A 23,129-nucleotide genomic window follows, 5' to 3' on the forward strand; every position below is an offset into this window, starting at 1 on the left:
TGGAATAAAAGACCTTTTATATAGAATACTAACATTGTAAATTTTAATGTGAAAGACACGTGAATTTACAAGTTAGTAATACATGCAAAGAGAGGACTGAAAATTAAGAAACAGAAAACTTGGCCAAAGGTTTTGGTTTAGGGTAGGCTACGTGAAATAACTTTTAACAGTTAACCCCTGCCCTCTGTGGTAACTCTGTGTTATCGTTCCAGGTACCTGGGAATAACAAGACCTCTTACGTACCCCGTAAGGCAGAATGGGAAGTGTATGGCCAAAATGATCCTGTGTGTCTGGCTTTTATCTGCCTCTATCACCATACCTCCACTCTTCGGCTGGGCCCAGAACGTAAATGATGAAAAGGTTTGTCTCATCAGTCAAGACTTTGGCTACACCATTTACTCCACAGCAGTTGCATTTTATATTCCAATGTCAGTGATGCTTTTCATGTACTATCAGATTTATAAAGCTGCCAGGAGGAGTGCTGCTAAACACAAGTTTACTGGTTTTCCCCGTCTGGAAGAAATAGAAGGGATTTCTGTGAATGGAGTTATAAAACTGCACAAGGAATCTGAAGAATGTACTAATTTTTCACGACTCCTAAAGCACGACAAGAAAAACATTTCCATCTTTAAAAGAGAACAGAAAGCTGCTACCACCCTTGGGATTATTGTTGGGGCTTTCACAGTCTGCTGGCTGCCCTTTTTCCTCCTCTCAACTGCAAGGCCCTTTATCTGTGGTACAGCATGCAGCTGTATCCCACTCTGGGTGGAGAGAACATTTCTATGGCTGGGCTATGCAAACTCTCTCATTAACCCTTTTATATATGCCTTCTTCAATCGGGACCTGAGGACGACCTATCGCAACCTGCTGCAATGCAGATATAGGAACATCAACCGCAAGCTCTCAGCCGCAGGGATGCACGAGGCTCTGAAGCTTGCAGAAAAGCCAGAATTTGTTCTGTAAGGTTGCTCATCCTCTACTGTGATAATTTGTTATTTTATCACATTAGCTTTTTCCCCCACAGATTCGAAAGAAGAGTTGTAGGAAGAACCAGGCTTCTTGAGCTCTGTTAATGCAGTCATCAAGGGAAGGGAGCAAGGTAGAGCCCACCAGTCCTAATCAGCCTGGCAAAACAAGACCACCATCTAAAGAATTTGGGTGAAAGAGGAATATAGGAAAAGAGGAATGTGGTGCAGGATGTTTGAACTGTTAGTGAGGAAAAAGCAAAGTTGGCCTAACCTGTTTGTTTGGCGCAAAAAATGTTTAGTAGGTCTGAATGTTGGATGCATCTTGTGTCCTAGAGATTCTTTACTGTAATAAAGACTTAAGAATGATGAAAAGTTCATTTACTTCCACTTTGTTATTACAAAAATAAATCATTTAAGTAGAAGCTGGATCAAAGATCTTCTATTGCTTAGAAGTATTCTTTATTATAGAACCCCATATGTTCATTAAGCATTAATTTATTGGATTGCCTGGAAATGAACTATGTTGTGAAATTTAATGTTGCCTTTGCACAGCAACTCTGGCACTGAAAGAATATGTTACACTTCCAATGTGATTATAGGAGTTTGAGTAAAGTCACATGGACCAACATCCACTGCTGCATGCAGCCATGCAGCGCAGGTAGCTGCAGTGCTGCTGTGCCAATCACACCAGGTAATCTTGTACTATATTTCTAACATAACAAATGTGTCTGATTACAGTTTATTTCAGGATCTATCTGGTCTTTGTCCATCTCTTCATTCTTTAATTTTCTTGGCCTTCTCAGCTGAGCACTTCTCTAATCTAGATGGAGACGCTGTCTGTGCTCAAGTTATTTCTGTTGATGTATGGCTAGTCCTTATTCCACTTCAGTAGTTAATTTACTGTCTGTTTGAAAGCTCTTACTCTCTATTTGAAAGCTCTTCTACTTTTTGGGATTTCTTTCTCTTCTGAAGTCAGTAAGGAAAAAATAAACATAAGACCTTATGACTTCAGAGACATCTGGACTTTATCCTTACAGCTAATTTTAATCATCACTTGTGCTTGAAGTGATTTAAAGCCTTGCCCTGTGTAAGAATAAAGATAATTTAGTTTTTCTGGTTCTAGCTTTTTCTACCACCACTCCAGTTTGTCCAAGTATGTGATCCTACTTCTCCTGACTTTGGTAACAAATCTCTTCCCTCAGTGGAGCAGGCCCAAATATTATAACAATGATTTTATTTAAAAATTAATAATAAAGATATTGATTATATTAATCTATTACTAATAATGTATTAATAAAACATGCAGTGATTGTGTAAGATACTACTATAATAACTTAAAATAATAATAGAACAACTCATAAGATCAAGATGAGTTCTTTGGCCCAAGTTTGCACTGCACACCATGTTCCAGCTGAAGCAGAGGGTGGGGGTACATTAGTGAACAAAGACTGCTTTGGAGCTTGATCTACTTTTTCAAATATCAGGACATCAGTGAGGAGACATATTCATTATCAAATTGCCTCAGCATCAAATCACACTTTAGGCTAACTTCTGTCCCTGCTTTCTCAACTATGAAGCCAAAATGACTTAAATGAGTTCAGTGATGTTAATTTGGGCTAAGTAGTGAGAAGTCTGTGCCAGATCCCTTGTTCCAAGCACCCAGACATAACTGCAAACACTTGAGCCTCTAACTGGCACATAGGTAAGACCTGGATTGATGTGCTGAGCTATGTGTACTGAAACATGCTTAAGTCATTTTAGATGCATTCATACACTACAGTAGGAAGTACATTTTGGCCTCATTTTCAGAAGAGAATCATAGTTTTGTAAGAGTAAGAGAATGTATCGCAGCTTCAAAACAGTTTTCTAAAGAAGTTTCAAATTGATTTGGGACAGTCCTACTTCTTTTAAATGTTTTAATACTATGCACAGTGCCAAGAAGAGATTTGGGCCCAAAATATCCACAAGCTCTGGAGTACGGAGTAGAGCTCATGTTAACTCAAGCATATTTTCCATATTCAACATGAAATTATTGTTGTTTCTTTATTACTTACAAGAGTAGCTTTTCTATTTTTTTCCCAGCATAAGTGAGAAATTTTTAAGGCCTTCTATAAGGTTTTTGTCTGTGTAAGGATATACATGGGTATAAAAAAATAGATGTATCTGGGAAGACTCCAAGTGGGACTATAGAACTCTGAAGGTGATTTTAGAATTCTGGACAGAAGTTTCATCATTTTTACTCTGCAGGAAAGTGTGAGAAACTGTGTTTCCTCCAAATAAGATTTTTTCCTTTTTTTTAATGAAATATGTGTCTTGTGAGTCAGAATTTGACATTTGCCCAGCTGTCACTAAAAGCAATTGCCTTCCTCTGGGAAAACATCCTGCAGGACTCCAGCTTTCCTCTACCATCTGTTTCAGGTAATGAGACCCCAGAAAGGAGTAAGAGTTGTTATGGCGTGTGTATACTAATCCTTGAAGTTTTTGGAGATAAACAGCTATAGCTGATCTCTGGATATGTTTGGGAAAAAAAAGAAAAACAAAACAAACAAACAAACAAACCCCAAAAAACAACCAACCAACCAACCAAAAAAACCCCCCCAAAAAACCAAAAAAAAGACTACAAGGTTTCTTCATACACCCAAACCAAAATATAGACAAATGGAAGGTGGTTTTAGATGGAGCTATATTTGAGGGGAAAAGTAAAGAAGTTGAGAAGATTAGAAGAATGCCCCATTGCCCAGACACACAGAGAAGAAAAGTTGAGAAGAAGAGAAAGTTTTCAGACAGAAGTCTAATGGAACGTTGCTTTGATAAGAACAAGAAGGAAATAATTGTTTGCATTCATGAACAGGTCATTTCACTTTTGAAAAAGATAAATAAATAGAACTGCATCACACCACCTAACTGCAGAAATAGCATTTTTTAAACTTAAATAATTCACTACACATCTGAAAAGGGGGTGATAAAAGAATGGGTGAATGAGAAGCTCATGTCAACACGTGCAGCCTGGTACATGCTTTCATCAAACTCAAGAAGAGACTGCACTCTTGGTCTGTGTGTTCTGACACGTGTTTCTAGAGGAAAGCCAAAAGGGTGAATCAGATAGAAGGGGTTGTGAAAAAAATGGTAATGAAAGGCTCCAAGAACCAGCCAGAGCACAGGCAGGCCATCATAACACTGACTAAATGAAGAGGGGGAAAGTGAGAATTGTACTCCCCCTGCTTGCTTAGCACTGTTTTTTAGAGGGAGACTGTCTGTGGCAGAAACCTCACTCCTAACACTTTTTCCAGCTCCCACCACCTACCAGCCTGTACATCTAATACTGTAACACATTATTGGCACTTGCCAAACTCCTCTGTTTAGTAAGAGTCTTACCAGGTAGTAACAGAAATAACGGAGTAGTAAAACATGTGACTTGATGGTAATATCTTACTATTGTGCATCTATTGCTTCACATTTCAGTTTCGTAAAAAGAAAAACAGTGTCTTCCATGCTCTGTTCAGAGCTAGCACCACCTACAGAAAGGTGTGCCAAAGAGTGGGAAAGAAATCTACTGCAATGAGACATAAAGAAGAGAATTATTTATCAAATTAATACCATAAATAATGCAGAAAAATACATTCACTTTTGCCCCTGCTTCATGGCAGAACAACAAATTTCCAGGCATCCATTGCTCCAAACAGTGCAGCATTATTAGAAGAACATTTCTGAGTTAGATTTTTTGATTCCTGACCAAGATGCTGTAGTTACAGAATTGGAAGGTGTTGGAAGCAATGCCATTGGTCCTTTTGCTTTCCCCCAGCTCTTAAATTAACTCTTACCATTATTTTTCTAATCCTTCACGAAAAAAAACTATTTAAATTATACTATTCTCAGAAAATGTGCAAAATCAACAAGTCACCAAATCCTCTTCATAGTTTGCTTAAGAAATAGTTTTTGTCTTTTAAAACATTTCTCAGGAAGACACAGAGAGAGAGAAGAGAGAAAATGAAGAGACTTGGGGAATGGTTTTAATATGAAAAATTATTAATATCCTGGAATAGAAGAAACCTCTTATTTCAAATGCTGAGGAGGTAGGGATTGTGTGAGGATTAGATTTTTTTTTTTAAGAGAAGGACAAAAGCAAATAAATTTAAAAATAGCCTAAGAAACACTGAATTGGAAGAGCAATCTCTACGATTTGCAAGAAACACAAACTTAGGTCCCTCTTCACGGTTTTAAATCTCCCAAGTAGTTATTGCCTCTAAAGAGTGGGTTCAGAGTGAGTTTGAAGAGAATTATATATTCTACATCCACTTTGTAAACATTTTGCCACACGGGCCTGTCATTCCCTACATTCACTATTCAGCTGCTCTGCTATTTTCCTGAATACCTTCTCACATAGTGAAATTTCCAAAAGGACAGAATGGCTTTTATTTGCTGAAAACTGAAAAGATGCTTATGATTCCCAGATTCATTTCTCACTGCTGCAAGCTAAAAAACCCCCATTGAGCTATTTCTAAAAGATATTAATATATGGTGATTGTTGGGGTAATATTTTGATGATTTGTGTAACTTCATGACTTTACTGACTGAAATTATATTTTCTGTCATTTGTGAGGTTTTGCACAGAGCTAGTGAAGTTACTTCAGGAAAAAAAATGCATTCAAATGTATCAAAGTTTCCAGAAGAGATCATACAGTTTTATAAACCAACATACCAGACTGAATAAATATTTTGCTTTTAGTTTTCTATCTACTCAATCAAAACCAACAATATTTCATTAATTCAGTAGTTGTGTGGTCTTGCTAGTTCCAGAAAATTGTGTTTACAGTACACTTATTTTTACCTTTTGCAAGAGAAGAGACAGCAAGCTACTGAAGTATACTTAGTTCAGCCCTTTTGAAAAAATCTGTGGTTTAAAGCATGGAAAAATATAAAAGAATGCATCTGGATAAACTCACTGTTGCCCCAGACAACTTTGCATCTTTGGCTAAACTAACCAGGTCTGAGTTAAAACAGCAGGGATTCCTCAGTCAAATCTACCATCCTGAAGATGGTTGCAAGGAAAATAAAAAATTGGGCAAATTAAATGAACATTTACTTCCCAACAGTTGCAAAAGCTGACAAATCCATAAATTTTATTTCTGTCTTCAAAGAACGCAGTAAATGCAAGTGACAATCATGTTAAGGACCTTTCACTTGTCATTAAAAGAAAAAAAATCAGAAGTTGTATTATGCAGGTAAAGTTAATGCTGCATAATAACATTTTTTTTTAATATCAGCATTCTCTTTCTGAAATAATCTCTTGTCAGCCCAGAAAAGAGAAAAACAACATTTTAAAGGGAAAATTATATGAAGTCCAGAATTTTATTCTGGCTTTAAAAAAAATCTACAATTACCTAAAACGTAGGATTTAAAATACCTTTATCTTTCCTTTATATCTAGTTTTGAACTTGGATATAATTACCTGCCTTCCTTCAATTTGGATCATTTTTTGCCAGGACGTTTTTACATGTAATAAAGTATTTGAAATAGGTGAGAGTGCAGGTTTGCCTGTAAAAATGCCTGCTCCTGATACAGTTAAAGATATGATTAATTCCATAGTTTCAACAGGGAGGCTATAACAAGACAAATTAGTCCCCTGCTGCAAGACTGGAGAGGAATGCCCCGAAAACCTGTCTTGTATTCTTGCAGATGTTTCTGTTACAGCATTTCAGCCTGCTTGCTGTACAAGAGTGGTTCTCCCCTTCACCCAGCTTGAGAAGAGAGGCAGGAATTTGCGTATTACATGCAAAGATTTTTGCAATAATTCTTTGTCTACAGACAGTTTTATGAAAGCGAGGGAGAAGTCTTCATTATTGCTCTGTCGCCTTTCTCCCTCTCTCACACGTGTGAGGTCTCCATGGGCAGTGTGGGTTTGTGCTGCCACCAGAGGCTGGAAGGCTGGACCAAATGCAGGGCTCTCAATAAAGTCACCTGTATTTAATGAAGGAATTTAGGGCTTTTGCCACTGATTTGTGTAAAACAGACTGAATTTCCTCACTGCTCACAACAACCCGAAATATGATGAGTACAAAGGACTGAAAGCCCCCGAAATGCTCCACTTTCCCCCAGCTTCCTCCTCTGTATAGGATTTTAGAGAATTATCTCAATGATCTAATTGCCTCTTGAGAAACATTTCCGTTTATTTCAGTGGTATATTTGGTCAGAACTTTTAGTTGCTCCAGGATATTTCTCATCTAATTCATCCACTTTTTTAAAAACAGGAGAAGTCCTGATTTCTCCAGGGAAAAAGAGTCATGACCAAATGTGCTTCAAAGCAGCCAGAAAAAGCCAAGCCAGAACAGGAAGAAGAAAAATGAAGAGTTGGCTTTGGAAGAGTTGGATAGATTTATGAAATGTACTTCATCTTCTTTTGATGGGAATGTGCTAAAAATACTCCATGAGCTTGATACATTGCATTAAATACATTTCTGTTGGAAGTAGTCACATCTTGTTTGTTATGGAGGAAAGTGATGCCATATACAAATGAAAATAGTTTTCTGCCTGAGAAAGCCAAATAATTTCAGCAATAAGTTTGACACAGAGGGTGGGGGAAAAAAATGCCACTAAAACTCAAAGATAAAGGGTTGTACAGATTTCCACCACTTTAAACTACGTAGAAGAACATTCATATGTTTACTATATTTATGGATCCTAACATTGGTATTCCTATTTAGGGATTGTCAGTGTTACTGAATGTATTTTGCTGTACTAAAAGAAGAGGTCAATGCTGTCTCTGTGGATGCTTTCAGAGCTTGTACTAAAGAGATGCTGTACACCTGCAACAGGATTGAGAATGACAACAATAAAAGCCCAATTTTTTTAAAGCTTTCTGTTGTATGAAGTAAATGTCTGTTACTTGTTAACATACATGTGGTTGGTTCTCCCAAACTTTTGTAAAAAGCTGCTTTCATTTACGCTGTGACGAAAGTTTAGGGACAGAATTAGAATGCATGTGTATTACACCATGGCTAATTTACAAATATGATTGCTTTGCTTTAATGTAATTTTGATGACCTGCCAATTTATGAAGTCCTGTCATTTCAACTCAAATAAGTATAAAAGGCTGGAGAATTTCCATAGTACTTTGCTTTTTGTCTTACTGGCATATGTTTGAGAAGTGTTATTTCTGCCAATGGTTTGTTATAATTTAAACATATCCCTTTGGCTTGATAAAAATTAAGTAGTAAAATTAAGTATTAATGGCCATTTGTCCCAGGGAAAATTGATTCAAAGGATAGTTCCTTAAACATAGCTTTTAACCTTTTTTTTGAGCTTCTCATATTCCTTTCCCTTCTGAGATTCTAAGCTATGTGTGGTTATAGAATGCACAATGCAGAGGCATATCCCATTCCTAAAGGCTGTCTTGCTAAAGGTACACCTTGATGAGCACTTGCCTTATTTCCATAGCTGTGGGATTTGTGATAACTTAGTCCCTTACCCGCAGTTTAACCAAAATGCTGCTGGTAAATCATCCAGTGGCTACATGTGCCACTGGGGCTTTGATTTCCTTTGTTTAAATTAATATGAAAGTTCACTGTGGCTGCCTAAATAAGGAGGCAGACATACCAGAACAGGCCAATTAATTTCTTATTGACAAAGGATCAGCATGGGAAGCAAATCAACTATATGTTAAGCCTATGTAAAACCTAGAACAGAGAATCCTTCTTCTACGCACTATCCTGACACCCTAGGATAACACCTGTGCTTACATGAGAGCACCAGAGTGGCATATTTTCATTTTACCAGGTCAGCAAGGCTCATTTCAGTATTTTACTGGTATAACTACTCACTGTGAGCTCTGCATTTGAAACATAATGAGTCTTACAGTTTGCTTTATTTTCCAAAGGGAATGTCACAGAATTGCTTTTTACTTGGTTAGCCTGAAGTACTTAACAGGAAATGGGACAGTTACTGTCAATGGCCAGTGGACCAGTTCTGGTTGCATTATATGAGAATCCATTCAGAGAAACTCAGCTGAAGGCAAAAATACATTGGCAAGTAATATTATAACTGAACCTGGTGAGAAAGGGAGATAATAGGTTCATAACTGTAACAGTAAAAAAAAAAAAAAGGGGGGGGGGTGTGTGTTTCTTTTTTTAAAAAAACCCCAAGCCTTAAAATGAAGGGCAGTGGCCATACTCTGAAACTCATTTTCAAGATTTATGGTCTCAGTTGCATGTCCATTTCACAAAGGCAATAAACCAATCTTACTTTGATGAATTAGACTGTCATTTTACTTGTTCATGATACTGTGTCAAAAACCTTAACTTGAATTGAAATGGAAAAAATTATATGTCATATGAATATTTTAAAGGATTAAAAGAATATACTCAAATTTAAAAAAAGCTACCAGTGAAATTGTTCTATGAAAATTTATAGGGTTTTTAATGTCAATATTTTAAGCTTAAGAGAAAATGCATATTTTAGGAGGAACTTAATAGAGGGCAAAAGAGTCAGAGATTTTAGCTGCTAGGGAGCTACAACTCTAGACAGATATATCTGATACGCATATATATCACACACACACGTCCCTTGTATTTTAGGGTGGTTCTGCCTCATAAAAAGAAGGTAATGAATCTATTATTACCTGATAAATATTTATTTAACTACCTATTACATTCCTAGAATCTCACAGAAATTATGAGGATGTTTTAGGATAGGTTGTGGCATCACAGACCTGCAAAGTTGCAGTTCTACCTGTTTTTTTCCACGAAGAGTTTGTCACCCAGGAATTTTCAGACACATAAGTAACACAGAGAACATTAGGAACTACACGATACTGATATTTTTCCATAGAAGATGAAGCTTATTTTTTTTCCTGCTGTAACTGTCAGGTCTATCACCTCTTAAACCAATGCACAAGGCCACACAGTAACTAGGAGAGTCACCCAAGGCTAAGTACATATTCAATACCAGCAAATAATGTACACTATATTTTAGAGGATTAGGGAAAAAGTAGGGTTGATCAAAAGAGGTCAGGAGAAGAGATGGCCTATTGGGATAAGGAGTTGAGCTTTCAATAGTTCCTGTAGCCCACAGTACAAGGGCAGCACATGGACCTGGCTCACACTGAGATAATCCAAGTCCCCAGGCTGTGGTTATAACAACAGCAGAGGGGATGATGCCAGAAACAAGGCTCAGAATCACTGTGCTGGATCTGCAGAGGATGCCTCTCTGGCTCTGTCACTTAACCTGTTCAGGGATGACACAGTGAACAGTTTGCTTTTTTGCAGGGCTACCTTACAGTGGTTACCACTGCATTTATCAGTTACCATTGTCATTTGATAAAGTAGATGACTTTAAAAAAATTGCATAGCCCTTGATCTTCCACTATCCACCCAAGACTGTCTTTTTTCCATATACTCTTGTGGTTAACAGACCACTGATATATTTTGTGGGCAAGCCTACTACACCTTTATTAAATCTCTCCTGCACTTCCCTTACTGTCTGTTTTTTTCCCAAATTAATCTGTTCCTTTATTGTACAATCTTAAAACCTTTTCCTAGCTGTCCCCTTGATTCTACTGTAAAATTCTTGCTAAATTATGTAGCTTTATCAATATGACAAAGTGATTAATTTGCTTCAGACCTAAGCAAAAAACAAATATGGTGATAAAAGAAGAAAGTTTTTCTTATTGTCATAACATACGCTGATAAATGAAATTACACGAAAGCACGAAAAACATATCTACACATAGTATGAAAACAGTCAGATGGTCTCAATTTTAACAGACAAAAGTGAATTTTATTTATTATTTCAGCCAGCTAGGACTTCTAATATGCAAAATTCACCAGAGTATGGAGATGGAAATCTATTTTAGGTCACATATTTTACCTCCATGAGGTCTGGTAAAACATGAAGATGGTTAATAAAAGAGACTCTTTTCCATAAATAGCTTACCAAGAAATACAAATTTAATGAAGTTAAGCTCTTCAAGTTCTAAGTGGCCTGTGCTGAAAACATTAAGTATCTTTTGTTGTAATATGAGTCTTATTTGTAATAAAAAGAATTGCTGCCACATGCATTGCAAATTATTCAAATTTATACAGCAGACTGATTTAGCAGAAAAGGAAATAGGGTTCTTCTGTATTAGGTACTGAGTTATATTACGTTTTTAAAATGTATAACCCCAGAGGAATATTAAAATGTTAATTTTGATAGTCTTTAAAAGGTAATTACTTTTATACAATAAAATAAGAAGTCTGCTGAATACTAATCCCTCTGTCATGTGCTTTCTTTGAACTAATGCTACATTAAGTAGAGAATCCATTTATTTAAGTGATTTTAATTTAGATTCATGGAAGACATTCTCATCTACAAAAATGTCTGGGTTTTTTCAGGTCAACTAATATAAAATCCTTACTGTATTAAAATCATTGTTGAAGAAAGTAGTTACACTTGTTGGATAGCACTGAACTGAAAGAATGAGAAATTTTTAATGGCTCTCCTGAAGAAAGTGTGGTTTGGTTTGCTCACCACAAGTGCTGCTACAAAGGGCACTGGCAGGGGACGTACGGAGCAGGTCAAGACTGATTGCTCCTAAACAAAAGCTGATTTCATCTATTCAAGCCTTTTCAGGGAAGGGTGAATGCTCAAAAATTTTATTAGCATTTCGGTCCAGAAAAGATTGCTCAGATTAGAAAGCATATTTTTTCCAATTTCTTGAATTATATCATCTAACCTCTTGTCTAGTATGATCTCCTCAATGCACAGAGGGCATCCATCTTGGGACATCCTCAGAAAATGATATGCAGGTGTTTTATAACATATTTCATTTATGCTAGTGTTTTCTTATTTTTAAATCTGTTGAATCAATGCTTATTTCTTTAGCCAGAATCTTTTCCTATGGTTGACTCCCTATCTGAATTATTTTGTTGAAAATATCACTTATCTAAGTTGGACATTTAGCCAAATAAATAGAAATTATTTCCAGCTGAATAAAAATAGCCAATAATGCTCTTTGATTTGTAAGAAAGAGATAATAATTTGATTATTTTTTTCAACATATCATAGAAGACATTTTTAGAAGACAGAGTATTTTGAAACTGCTCTCAAAAAATCAGTTTTTCATGTAACCATTTGAGTTGTTCTGAGCAAACTTCATCTCTCATGGTTTCAATTATCAGATTGAGGAAAGATTAAAGACACAAACAGCAGCACAAGCCGTGATGGGAAACCACATCAGAGAAAAGCCGTATTTGAGACGCTGAGCATGTATGTGCAATTTTCCAGAACAAAGGCAAACCAAACAAGGAGGTTAAATCTGTGTCCTCAGTCTAGAGCTACTTCCCAGTGCCTGAATCCAGATGTACATGTGGGGAGCATGCCACAAGGCAGGTTTCCTCCCCAGTACCATTCCCTGCTCCATGTCCATGGGGAAGGGAGCAGAGTGCCTGGGCACCAGGCGAGATGGGGCACAAACCAACACATCCCCTGCCCTGGGCAGCCCTGGGCACACCACGGGGCACAGCTGTCCCCAAAGCTCAGACTGATGAGGACTAACAGCTCAGTAAGATTTATTTTCAAGCTGGATATCTATTAAACATGACTAAATTTTTTAGCAAGAATATGAAGCCCTTTTAAAAATGATTTCTGATCAAGTTACAGCCAGTGCAGATGAACCGTGCAAGAGTCTTTCACATGGTGAAACTCACATTGATCTATGCTTAAAATGAGAAATGTTAAGAACCTCTCTGCTCTCCTAGGCCATTTACATATGCCCACTCTATATTCATTAGTTTGACATTTACTGCTCTTATTCTGTCAGCAGAAAGATGACTTGATTTTCACTGTTGCTATTACAGTGTCACAGGTATAATACCACTATGAACAGTGCAACAGATTTACCAAGTGAATAAAATATGATTTCTGAGGAGTAATTTATGGTAGAAAATGAAATTTTAATAACAACTTACAACTGGATGGCAATTAACTAAATATATTTATTTTATTAATTATCATGAATTATAGATGACTCATTAGAGAGAAACCCCCAACAAAAAGCTTATCTCTCATTTGAAACATTATGAGGATAAAGATATGGTGAGTGATCATTTTCTTGAAAAGGACAGCAAAAGCAAGAAGCAAGCAAAGAAAAAAACTGTAGAAAAGCTGCTGCCTGTTTCAAATCACTAAGAGCTCCCATGCTGGAAAAGCTTGTTTTCAAATTTGAATGTGATAACAAAGGGAAAAAAAGCTCTTGTTTTGATTCATATATGAACAAAAAATAGTAATTTTTGAGCAGAAATACGGTGTATCTAATAAAAATTACCCTGAGGCAAAATTTTTGTGGGATTGAATGAAATATTTCTGGAATTGTGATCCAATAATACACTACCTAGCTGCCATGGACACATCGAAACCGCCCCTTCTCTGTTCTCGGTAAGCTCCTGCAAGGCACAGAAGTCTGCAGAGCCAGAGCCAGCCCATATGACCAGATGATCATCTGTCCAGGTTGCCAATCCAACACAGCCTGGGAACATGGACTGTGCATCCAGCAGAACCAGACCTCTGCATGTCGCTGGTCACCTCCTTTTGGAGATGGTTGTGGCAGTATCTATGTTTCTTACAATGTTGTCAGATCAGTTACTCAGCACATGGAAACCCATGATCAAGGCTGACATCAAACCCACAACCCCTTACTCAGAGAGTGAGTGTATTAGCACTCTCTTCCAAGTGACAGAAGCACTGTCTGGCCCTTCTGGGGAAGAGCCTTTGCAGAAAGCAGTTCAATATATTAATCAGGCCAAAATGGAACCAAAGGAATACGTGACTCCATAGCCTACTACTTCAGTTGTTAATTTACATTTAGGAAGTTCTTTATCCAGTGAATATTTTGTAGAAGTACAGTCAAAGTTGTTGATAAAATTCCGGGAGCAGAAAGCAGAACTCAAGTTTACCATTGTCCAGATGTGCTTTACATCATCCTACAGAATCATTAAGCACAACATGAAAAATATAACTTACTGCTCTCCTAGGGAGGGCTTCAGACCAGAGGCACTTCTTCAGCCATAACATATTGATGTGGTACTACCTGCTTCAGTGAGGCCTTATGAAGAATATTTGACATCCTGACACGCAGCAGTTGGAATTCGTGAGAAATTGGGCAAGCTCTGTTATTTGGATTTGTCCAAGTGAATTTACCCCTGATTCCTAGCTATCCACAAAAGTTTAGATAGCAGAAATACTTCCACTTTCACAACTGAAGCTAAAAACGTACCTGTTGCATCTAATAAATGAATATTTTACCTGCTATAAGCTTGGATTTGGCAGGGGAAGACTATGTAACACTCAAAAAAAAAAAAAAAAAAAAAAAAAAAAAAAATCAAAATGCAACCTTGAAAACCAGAGAATTTAACATGACTTTTATAATGTATGGTCTCAGTCTTTTGCTCCAATATGACTTTTCTGAGTGAAAGATCTTCAGACTGTTGAGCACAAAAGCTTTTTTATCAAAGCAAGTTTTAAAATGTTATTCAAAATTGTTCTGTTGCCACAAAGGAACATTCTAGTCTTTATAATGCTCCCTTTTAGAACTGTCCCAGATAATTGACAGGGCAAAAAAATGTTGTTTTTAAAATTATCACCTAGAAGAGATGGTAAACAGATTATAATTTTCTCAATTTCCATGAATTGGCCTACCTAATTCACTGGTTAAGCAGCACAGCAGATTGCAGAAGAAAAATAACCTGAATGAGGTCCAAAAATACATTTCTCTTTATCTGCTATAGTTCCATAAACTGCAGCTCACATAGATAAGTCCTTTTCCATTTGGACTTCAAGCTCTTATCTTCACGTTACAGTCTGTAGAGCCTAAACTGTGATTTAGTGAACAAAGTAGTAGAAAAGACTGACTAGTTCTGATAAAACACAGAGAAAGATTAAGCCTTTATTGGAGAAAATGGTCCTGCGATTACTTGGGATACAAACTCATATAGGTATCTCTGTCCTCCAACTGACATTTGATAATATTTCAACCTTTTTCATTTGTAGTACAGATTTTACTTCTTGGCTAGCAAAGGCTTTGAAAGGAACTGGAAAACATTGACCCTTTGTGGATTATAGTGGAAACAAGCAGCTCTGTCTCTTGCTGTACCATGCAAAGATCATTGCTGGCTGGCTAATTTGGATCCACGTGGGCCCATGAAGCAAATTTTTTCCAGTTGTTGTTCATTAGAAGATGGAAGATTAATTTTTTCCCTATAGGAAGAGAAGACAGATCATACTTTTTGTTTTTATTATGGGTTTTCTCCCAGCACACAACTAGCTCGAGTTGATGGGCCTGTGATTAATAAAACATCCTGTGGGTTGCATAGTTGAGTCTGGATGCATCTCTCTGCATCCCTGTATCCTTGTACACCAAGTCACCTGATAGTAAGTTTTAGTGTATGCTTACTGAAAGGTCACAAAGGTCAGAAAAGTTTCTCTTCCTATGCTTTCTTGCTCTTCCATGGTGATGATTCAGCACAAAAAAAAAATTATGCTTTTGTAAGTTCACTTTCTCTTTAAAATTAGTCTAAAAATCAGCAGCTAGACCAGTTTTTAGCTGTTGTGCAATACTGGTAAACTGAAATTCTTAAATGGTCTTTTTGCTCAAGATTTAAGCCAGCAAACAATAAATCTAGAGTTAACAGATCAGTTTTAGTCTTCACATTTGTGCTTCCTCCTGTCTTTGAAAAGGAGTAGTTCTCATTAATTAGAAATTATTGACATATATAGATTTGCAGATAAATTTATTTTAAGTCTTTACTTTAAACTTGATACTTGCCTTTGTTGACCAAAAGGATATGATACAGATGTTCAAGAAGTTATATGATTTAATGCACATGTACTCAGAATATTAACATTTAAGTGTTGTAATAGGTGAATGACATTTGTAATTAAATGTTAACAGATCTGAGCTACAGATTAAAGCTCTTTTAGCTGGTGTTATTCATCCAACTGTGTTTAGAATGGAAACTGAAATTTAATGGATTTGAAGAAAAACAACATTTTATAATTGATTTGTCATGTAACACAAAGGAAAAGGGATTATGGGTGTTTTGCACTTCCAAAACTTTTATTCTATAATAAAACCTTTACTAACCTCTGGTAACAGGACCGGCATTTGAATGAGCTCAAAGAAAAGTTTCCCAGTCCCTCTGTTCCTCAGTGTTTCAGAAGTGGCTGGTAACAAATAATTGCACATTTTACCTATGGATTCAAAGAAGAAAGGAATCTTTCCTATTTTTACAGAGAATTCAACTGAGAACGCTAAAACCAGGGCATCTTATCTAAGATTTTATTTACTGAGAGCTGGCCTGGCAGTTAAAACCACTGTGGAGTCAGATTTCTAGTTTGATACTTCAACAGACACTATAATATGATCCTTTAAGCTTTGATCCTAGATCAATAGATTTCTAGGAAGCATCTTTGAAAAAAAAAAAGTCAGCAAATATTTTGTAATCTTGTTTTATCTTTTTTTTTCTTTCTCTGTAATCTTTTTGCATGCATCAGTTCACTCTAGAAGATGTTCCTTTTGTAGCTTAAAATGTTGTTATCCATGTTTTTCATCTAACGTGCAGTATAACATTCTTCTATATAATTTAACTATTAGTTAAATTATTTAAAGTATTAACTTAAATAAAATTCAAAATTAAAAATGAACTTACTCATGTACTTGAATACTAACAGAACAATTATAATAAAAGTGATAGTCTGAAATATTTTGTGAATGTTTGAGAATGGATATAGAAGCAGGAAGATGTAAAGAAAATCAGAAAGCCCATTTTTCATTTAGCTATTTAGGCAGGAATAACCATGAAATCACATAACTTACCTGGTAGTGATATTGCTGGATGTCAGGAGGAGACAACCATGACTGGGAATCTGATTTTTGCTTTTCTGTAGAGAAACAGTTTCTAAACAAGGTGACAAGCTGGTGTATTACTATCAGCACATTCCCAAAAATGTTTCACTATTAGATATATTTGAAGGCAGCTTGCAGGCATTGATATTAAATATTCTCAAAGTATTTCAGATTAACTACTTTTTGTTTAATTTTGTAAACTGCAGGTACAGTCTGCTCTTCTCACAGAAGTCTTAGTGGTATTTCAGTGGGAGGTGATTAGTTCAGATAAAAGGCCTTTAGATACTTGAAATAAATTAGTTTATATGTCAAGAATGCTGATTTAGACAAAAAATTCTTCTGATTATGAGAATACATGTAATGAATGATCAACTCTGGCCATTTTGTGACCCAAGTACTCTATTTCAGATGAAGAAAAATCTCACTGTTGTCAAAAATATTTTATGAAAGTCCCGGAATTTCTGAATTACTCCCCACTTTATTAATAGTTTCAACAAGCCCTCTGGGGGCAGTAGCCCACTTTTAGGCTGTTTTCCAGATTTTGCTGGTTTCCTTTACCTAGTATTCAGAAAGACTATGGCATCTTTCTGTCACTCCACCCACAGCTCCAAGATCTGAACACATTATGTTTAAATTTATCTTTTTTAAACCTTGACTCTACCAACTTTTTTCTCTCTATTCAATAAAATGTCACTGAAACAATTTTTGTAGATCCTCTATGCTCCACCATCTAATCCTGTGCTAGTTGCCCTTTTGTCCCTGCAAGCCTTCTCATTGCCTATTAAGTCCTTGTATCATTTGGTCCATCCTAGTCATAACTGACCATTGTGATGGTCATCTCTAACATCATCATGCCAACATCCTTAGTCTTTATAGTCCACCCCTCGGCTTCTCTCATAGGAGAAATTTTATGATTTTTCTCATGATGGTTTTTTTTCCTGCCTGAGAAGAGGTCCCTCAAAAACATCCTTGAGAGTTTCTCCTACTTAGCTCACCTACACACATCATAGAGATGAAACTCTGTCATTTACTACTTAGTAAAGAGACAGGGATGTTACATTGATCTCTGGTGGGAATGAAAAGGGCAGCTTAGAGCACAACCATGGAAAATGTGAGGAGAAAACTGCAACTCATTTCCTTCCCCCAGGGACTCTGTATCCACTTGTGAAGGAACAGATCTGTTGCTCCTTTAACTGTCAAAAAGCAAGTGCTAAAACTCTCCTCATGCTGCTCCAAAGCAGCTGGTGAGGTGGTGGCCTTTTAACTGGAGCAACAATATCACAGCTCAGGCTGCATCTTAGGGAAGAGAGTAGGGCACCAGCAAGAAGGTGGGAAAAGACTTCTAGTACGACAGAACAAAATAACTGGAGAAAGAACAAAGCTGTTAATCTTAATTAGCTCAATTTTCATCAGTTTGTACTTCTGATTTTCTACTTGAATGTGTTCAGCTATATACTATAGAAGTTTCTGTTTTCCATAATCCAGAGACTTCAGCATACTAAGTAGACAGCTGAGGACATGCTCTCCTACGTAATGAACACACTTTCTCAGTCTGTTCTTCTGGACATTAATGTTTTACCCACTCGAGTTTAATCCTATTGACAAAATCTGACATATTTGGGAAAGTGTCTGTGCTCCCCAATATACACTAATATTTCTTACATGAATGGCAACCAGTATATTGTAGGGAAATAAGCTATGATATATGAGATTCTTGTTATAAAGAAGACAACCTATAAAATGACAGCATTTGCAATGTAGTATAGTAGTTATATTCAGTATCATAAAATAAACACACTTATAATGTTTCAAACATGAGAAATGAGGATTTCTAGCCAGGCTTTTGGGTACTCCTAATATTTGAAGGAGTGGTACCATGTGGTTTGTGCATTCATATCATCCTGCATGAGCTGAAATCTCTGGGGTCTAACTTTGAAACAGCCCTACACAAACAGCTCTTGCACTTACTGGAGCATCCAGGGAGCACAAGAGGAAGAGCTGCGTTCTGTGTTGTGTACAAGCAGTCATGGAGGATTTGTTATGAGGACACAAGCCTTAGTTTACAATTTACATAAGATAAACTTAATTTTCTTTAAAAGAATTGTAAATATATATTACTATTCCACCTTCCATTTGAGGTACAACTGTCCCTCTGATGTGTACTTTGCCCCAAAAAGGCATATAAATGCATCTGTAATGCTACAGTGTCTGAAGAGACACATTAGCATTAATTAATAGGAAACACTACAGAAAGATTACTGTAATGTTTATCTCCTCTCATTGTTATTCAGCTCAGTGCATAGTTACCTTGCAAAGGAGGTTTTAAGTTCCTATTCACAATGTTTAATTAGAATTTCGATTTGACATAAAAAATATAGTTACATAGAAAATTTCACAAAATAAACATTTTATCCATTGTACAAAAAATTAACTCTTGCTTGTGATTTTTCTGTGTGATACTGACCTATGCTGGAAATGCCAAGACTCACTGGCAGCACCAGAACACTGACAAGCCTAAGGAGAAAAATAGTGTACTTGCATTGGATATGATGCTGAATAGAAAACAGTCCAGAAGAGAAACTTTAATACTAATGTTAGTCCACTAACTAAACAATCATTTTAAACCATTTATCCTTGTTACATTCAGTAAAAAATCATTAAAAAAAAAAAAAGGGGGCAACACTTAAGAAGTTAGAAGTTTAATTAAGTGCTTTAAAAAAAGCAATAGTATTTATTCTGGTGCATATTTTACAAGAATGGTGCAGTGCTAGAAAAGGTTCCAAGTTTAAAAAGGCTATATTTTGTTCTTTGGCTTTGTTTACATGACTTTACGTGAATATTATCACCAAGGGATGCTTTTCTTTCTAAAGCAGGATTTCAACTTTTTCAATTAAAAGAACACAAAAGCCCTGTTTCCCTGTGCTAGCTGTATTTTGAGGAATTACTGAGGAATGCAAATGGCAATAGACACATTTAAACATTAGATAACAGATAATAGATACCATTTAAAGAACCAGCAGCTGTAAAATGGAGGAAATCCACAGAGAAACACTAAATGACAGTCACCAGAGGATACATTTTTATAATTTAACCATCAGTTTCTGTTTCCCTGATGCCACTAGAAAATATTTGAGGGGTAAAATGTAGCAAATCAAACTAGATATGCTACTTGCATCTGAATTAATTTGAATTCTAGAGTGTGATAGTTTCAAGAGCTTCACAGCTGAAGGAAGGGATGCCCAGCACATCGCTACCAACCCCCAGCTCTGGACAGAGCACACAGCTAGCTGATGGAATCTGTGCTGGGGCCGTGCCTCTCCAGTTTCCTGCCACAGGTAGTGTCAGAACCACGAGCACCTTTTTTGAATACACCTCTAACGACTTCTTAGGTTTCAGTAGGTGTCTGCTCCCAGAGCCAAGAGCCCTGTCAGAGAGGCTCACGTGCTGGACCATGAAATCCCCGGAAGAGTTACTCACCGCGAAGCTAATTGCAGCAACAACAAAAGCAGGGAGGCAACATTTTATGCATAATCCATATGCAGCACATCTAAAATTAATCCAGCAACAAAAAGTACAGATGGAAAGAGCCCAACTGTTGCTATTCTGATGCTGACAGCTTTCAGAAGAGTATCAGCGTTTTTTTAAAAATCATCCTGGGCTCTTTTGATTGGAAAACATTTTCAGGCACAATCTGAACCTGCTGCGATGTGATTAAGGTGGATAAACCATGGTTTTTCAGTGCAGAACACATTTCTGGTTTCCACCTGAGGAAGGTGTACTATTAAGACTGAAAGTATGTAACACACTACAGCTTTCATTCAGAAAGTAGGGGAACACTTCTACCAACTCAGTTTTTTCTGGTATAGATTAAAATGTTGGGAAATTTGATACATACCAAGTGCTAGTTCTGTCCAGCTCTGTTCAGTCAACCTTACTAACTGCTGGCTTTGGGAAGCAAAAAATGTGAGTGGTTGGCAGAGCCAGTGACAGGGAATTACATGATTGTCCCTCTGTCTTAGATCCACGCGAGATGTAGAAAATGTTGGTTATTTGTCAGGCACTCACATCAAATTGACACATTGCTTAGAGCATACAAATGTTTAATATATTAGAGCTTCTCTGCAAAGCTAGGATAGATCATGCAAAGAAACACAACTTGAAAAAAACCCAACCAGTTGCAAAATAGTTGTGCTCCTGGAAATGAAAGGCAAAAATAGAGAGAATAGATCATGGCAGAAAGGCAAGAGTACATTACAGAGGTAAGAGTAACTAACTTTGCACTTAATGCTTACTCCATGAGGAAAAAGTAGAGAACATACATAAATTTAAAAAATGTGACAATGTTTGCAACGGCCTACAAGTGCAAAGATTTCTCTTCTACACCCTTTTCCCAGAAGTTCATTCTGAAACCCAGACCTAGCACTCCAATGCCCCAAGCCCCTCTCAGCCCAGCAGACGGCAGAGCAGGCCACACCCTCCTTTCTGGCCAGCACAGGTCCAGGTCAGACTGGTACAAACCAGCAGTGTCACCATCACCTATCGAGCACAGGAGCACAAGCAAGCTTTGCTCCATGTATCCCCTCAATTCCTTTCCACAATCTAAGTGTAAGAACTCATATGTGCTAAGCCTGACAGGAAGGAACAAGAGCTACCTTTTGCTCTTCTCCACGATTTCTTAAGATTGCTCCTGCTTGTTCAAACATTTGAATTACAAATGTTGCTGTGGTACCTCCTGAGTAATACAGCTGGGTGCCTTCTGATCTTATCCTGACAGTGCCAAGTCTTTATGCACATTATATATCCATGCACGTGGCAAAGGAAGCGAGACACATCTGGGAATGCCTATCTGAGTATTTGTCAGCTACGTGGGCCACAAAAATCCGTGAGACGTGAGCAAAGTAAAATACAACTCCTACAAGGCATTACCTCAGCACACTTCACTTGCAGAATCAGAGGAGCCTTTTGCATGAACAAGAAGCAGCACTTGCTGTGTAAAAAAATTAAGTAGCCAGAAAAATACACTTTGTCCAGCACTACATATAAAGGGCTGTCCACTTACTGGAGGTGCCCCGCCTGCCACATTGGAATCTACAGCAAGGGAGGTGCAGCTGGTTTCTCTTTTGCTTGGAAAGTGCAGAGTAAGATTCTGGTGTCTTTCAGGGAGGCTGCCATCCACTCTTGTGTCGTGGTGTGTTTGACCAAGAAATCCTGAACTTGAGAGGAGCTGAGTCATTTGGACTGTGCTTCATCTCCTTCCTGCTTGAGAAATTCAGGTGAAGTCTAATTCCTTAAGCAAGCATAGTCCTTCTCAATATAGGTATTCCTAAATCCCACCTCTATTTGCATATATATTGCTAGACTGAATAATTTGTTAACAGGAGCAACAAAACTTAATGTGAATAGGCTGAAATTGAATAATTTGTTTTCCTTTTGTGCTTCTTTATTATGACTAGTACTCGTGTATAAGTCATGAATCATTATATGGCCTACAGATACCATACACACCCACAGTGAGCCATATGTCGCTTGAACATATTTTTCACAGGCAACAGACTGCTTATCTCAGAGACCTCTGCTCTCCACAGAAATTCTGACTTCAAATGTTGCTTCTAAATCACTGAACTTTCAAAACAAAGCTCATTTACAGTGATCTACACTCTTATGTTAGAGATACTCCAGTAGTAAGAAGCTACACTCATATTTTTACACCCAGCAAAAGAATATTATTCTAGCAAATGACTTGTTTTACTATATTTTATTATCTGGGAATTATTCCAAGTGAATAAATGTTGAGGAGTTTAATTAATTTATCATTCTGCAATTAGTTTGATTTTGTAAAGATTTCTAAATCATCCCTAGAGGGATTTGCCCAAGCAATAGTAATTCAATTTTAATCTCAGGGCAAACCAAAATAACACACATTATCAGAATAAAACATTAAGGGACAAAACAAGAGTTAGGAGCTTCAGAAATGTCTGGACAAAACATAAAAGCTTATTTAAGGGACTGTCCTCCTACTTTTGGAGTTCTGCTCATCATCTTTTTGCCTCCAAACAGAGGCTATGGAACACATCCTACCAAATGGTTCTGTTTTTAAATGGCTGCAAAAAATGTTTATTAAGCAACTCGCTTTGCATAAAAATATCTTTTTTTAAGCAAAGAATAATAATTATAATAAAAATAGCAAAGCAGATATTTTGTTGAAAATGTATGACCACTTCTTCAGATTGATATTAAAAAGCTACATTTTTCTAGTTGAAGTGGTCTATCAAGACTAAAACTTTAAC

At 36.9% G+C, this 23,129-nt stretch overlaps 1 protein-coding gene across 4 annotated transcripts in view; it reads left to right on the plus strand.

Annotated features, from left to right (window-relative positions):
• Window positions 1–11,211, plus strand: part of HTR7 (5-hydroxytryptamine receptor 7) — a 33,412-nt gene extending 22,201 nt beyond the window's left edge. The window contains exons 2-3 of one of the 4 annotated variants that reach the window (XR_005602164.1): window positions 213–3,386; window positions 7,217–11,211. Coding sequence is in view for 2 of the 4 variants with exons in the window: in XM_039553716.1 (XP_039409650.1) it covers window positions 213–959; window positions 7,217–7,253 (784 nt within the window). In the remaining 2 variants the exon portion in view is untranslated. Of the gene's footprint in view, window positions 1–212 lie in introns of all 4 variants that reach the window. The other 3 variants (XR_005602165.1, XM_039553716.1, XM_039553717.1) reach the window with 3 other exon arrangements.
• The last annotated feature ends 11,918 nt before the right edge of the window (window positions 11,212–23,129 follow it).

Source organism: Corvus cornix, chromosome 6, assembly GCF_000738735.6.
Source record: "Corvus cornix cornix isolate S_Up_H32 chromosome 6, ASM73873v5, whole genome shotgun sequence".
Classification (NCBI taxonomy): domain Eukaryota; kingdom Metazoa; phylum Chordata; class Aves; order Passeriformes; family Corvidae; genus Corvus; species Corvus cornix.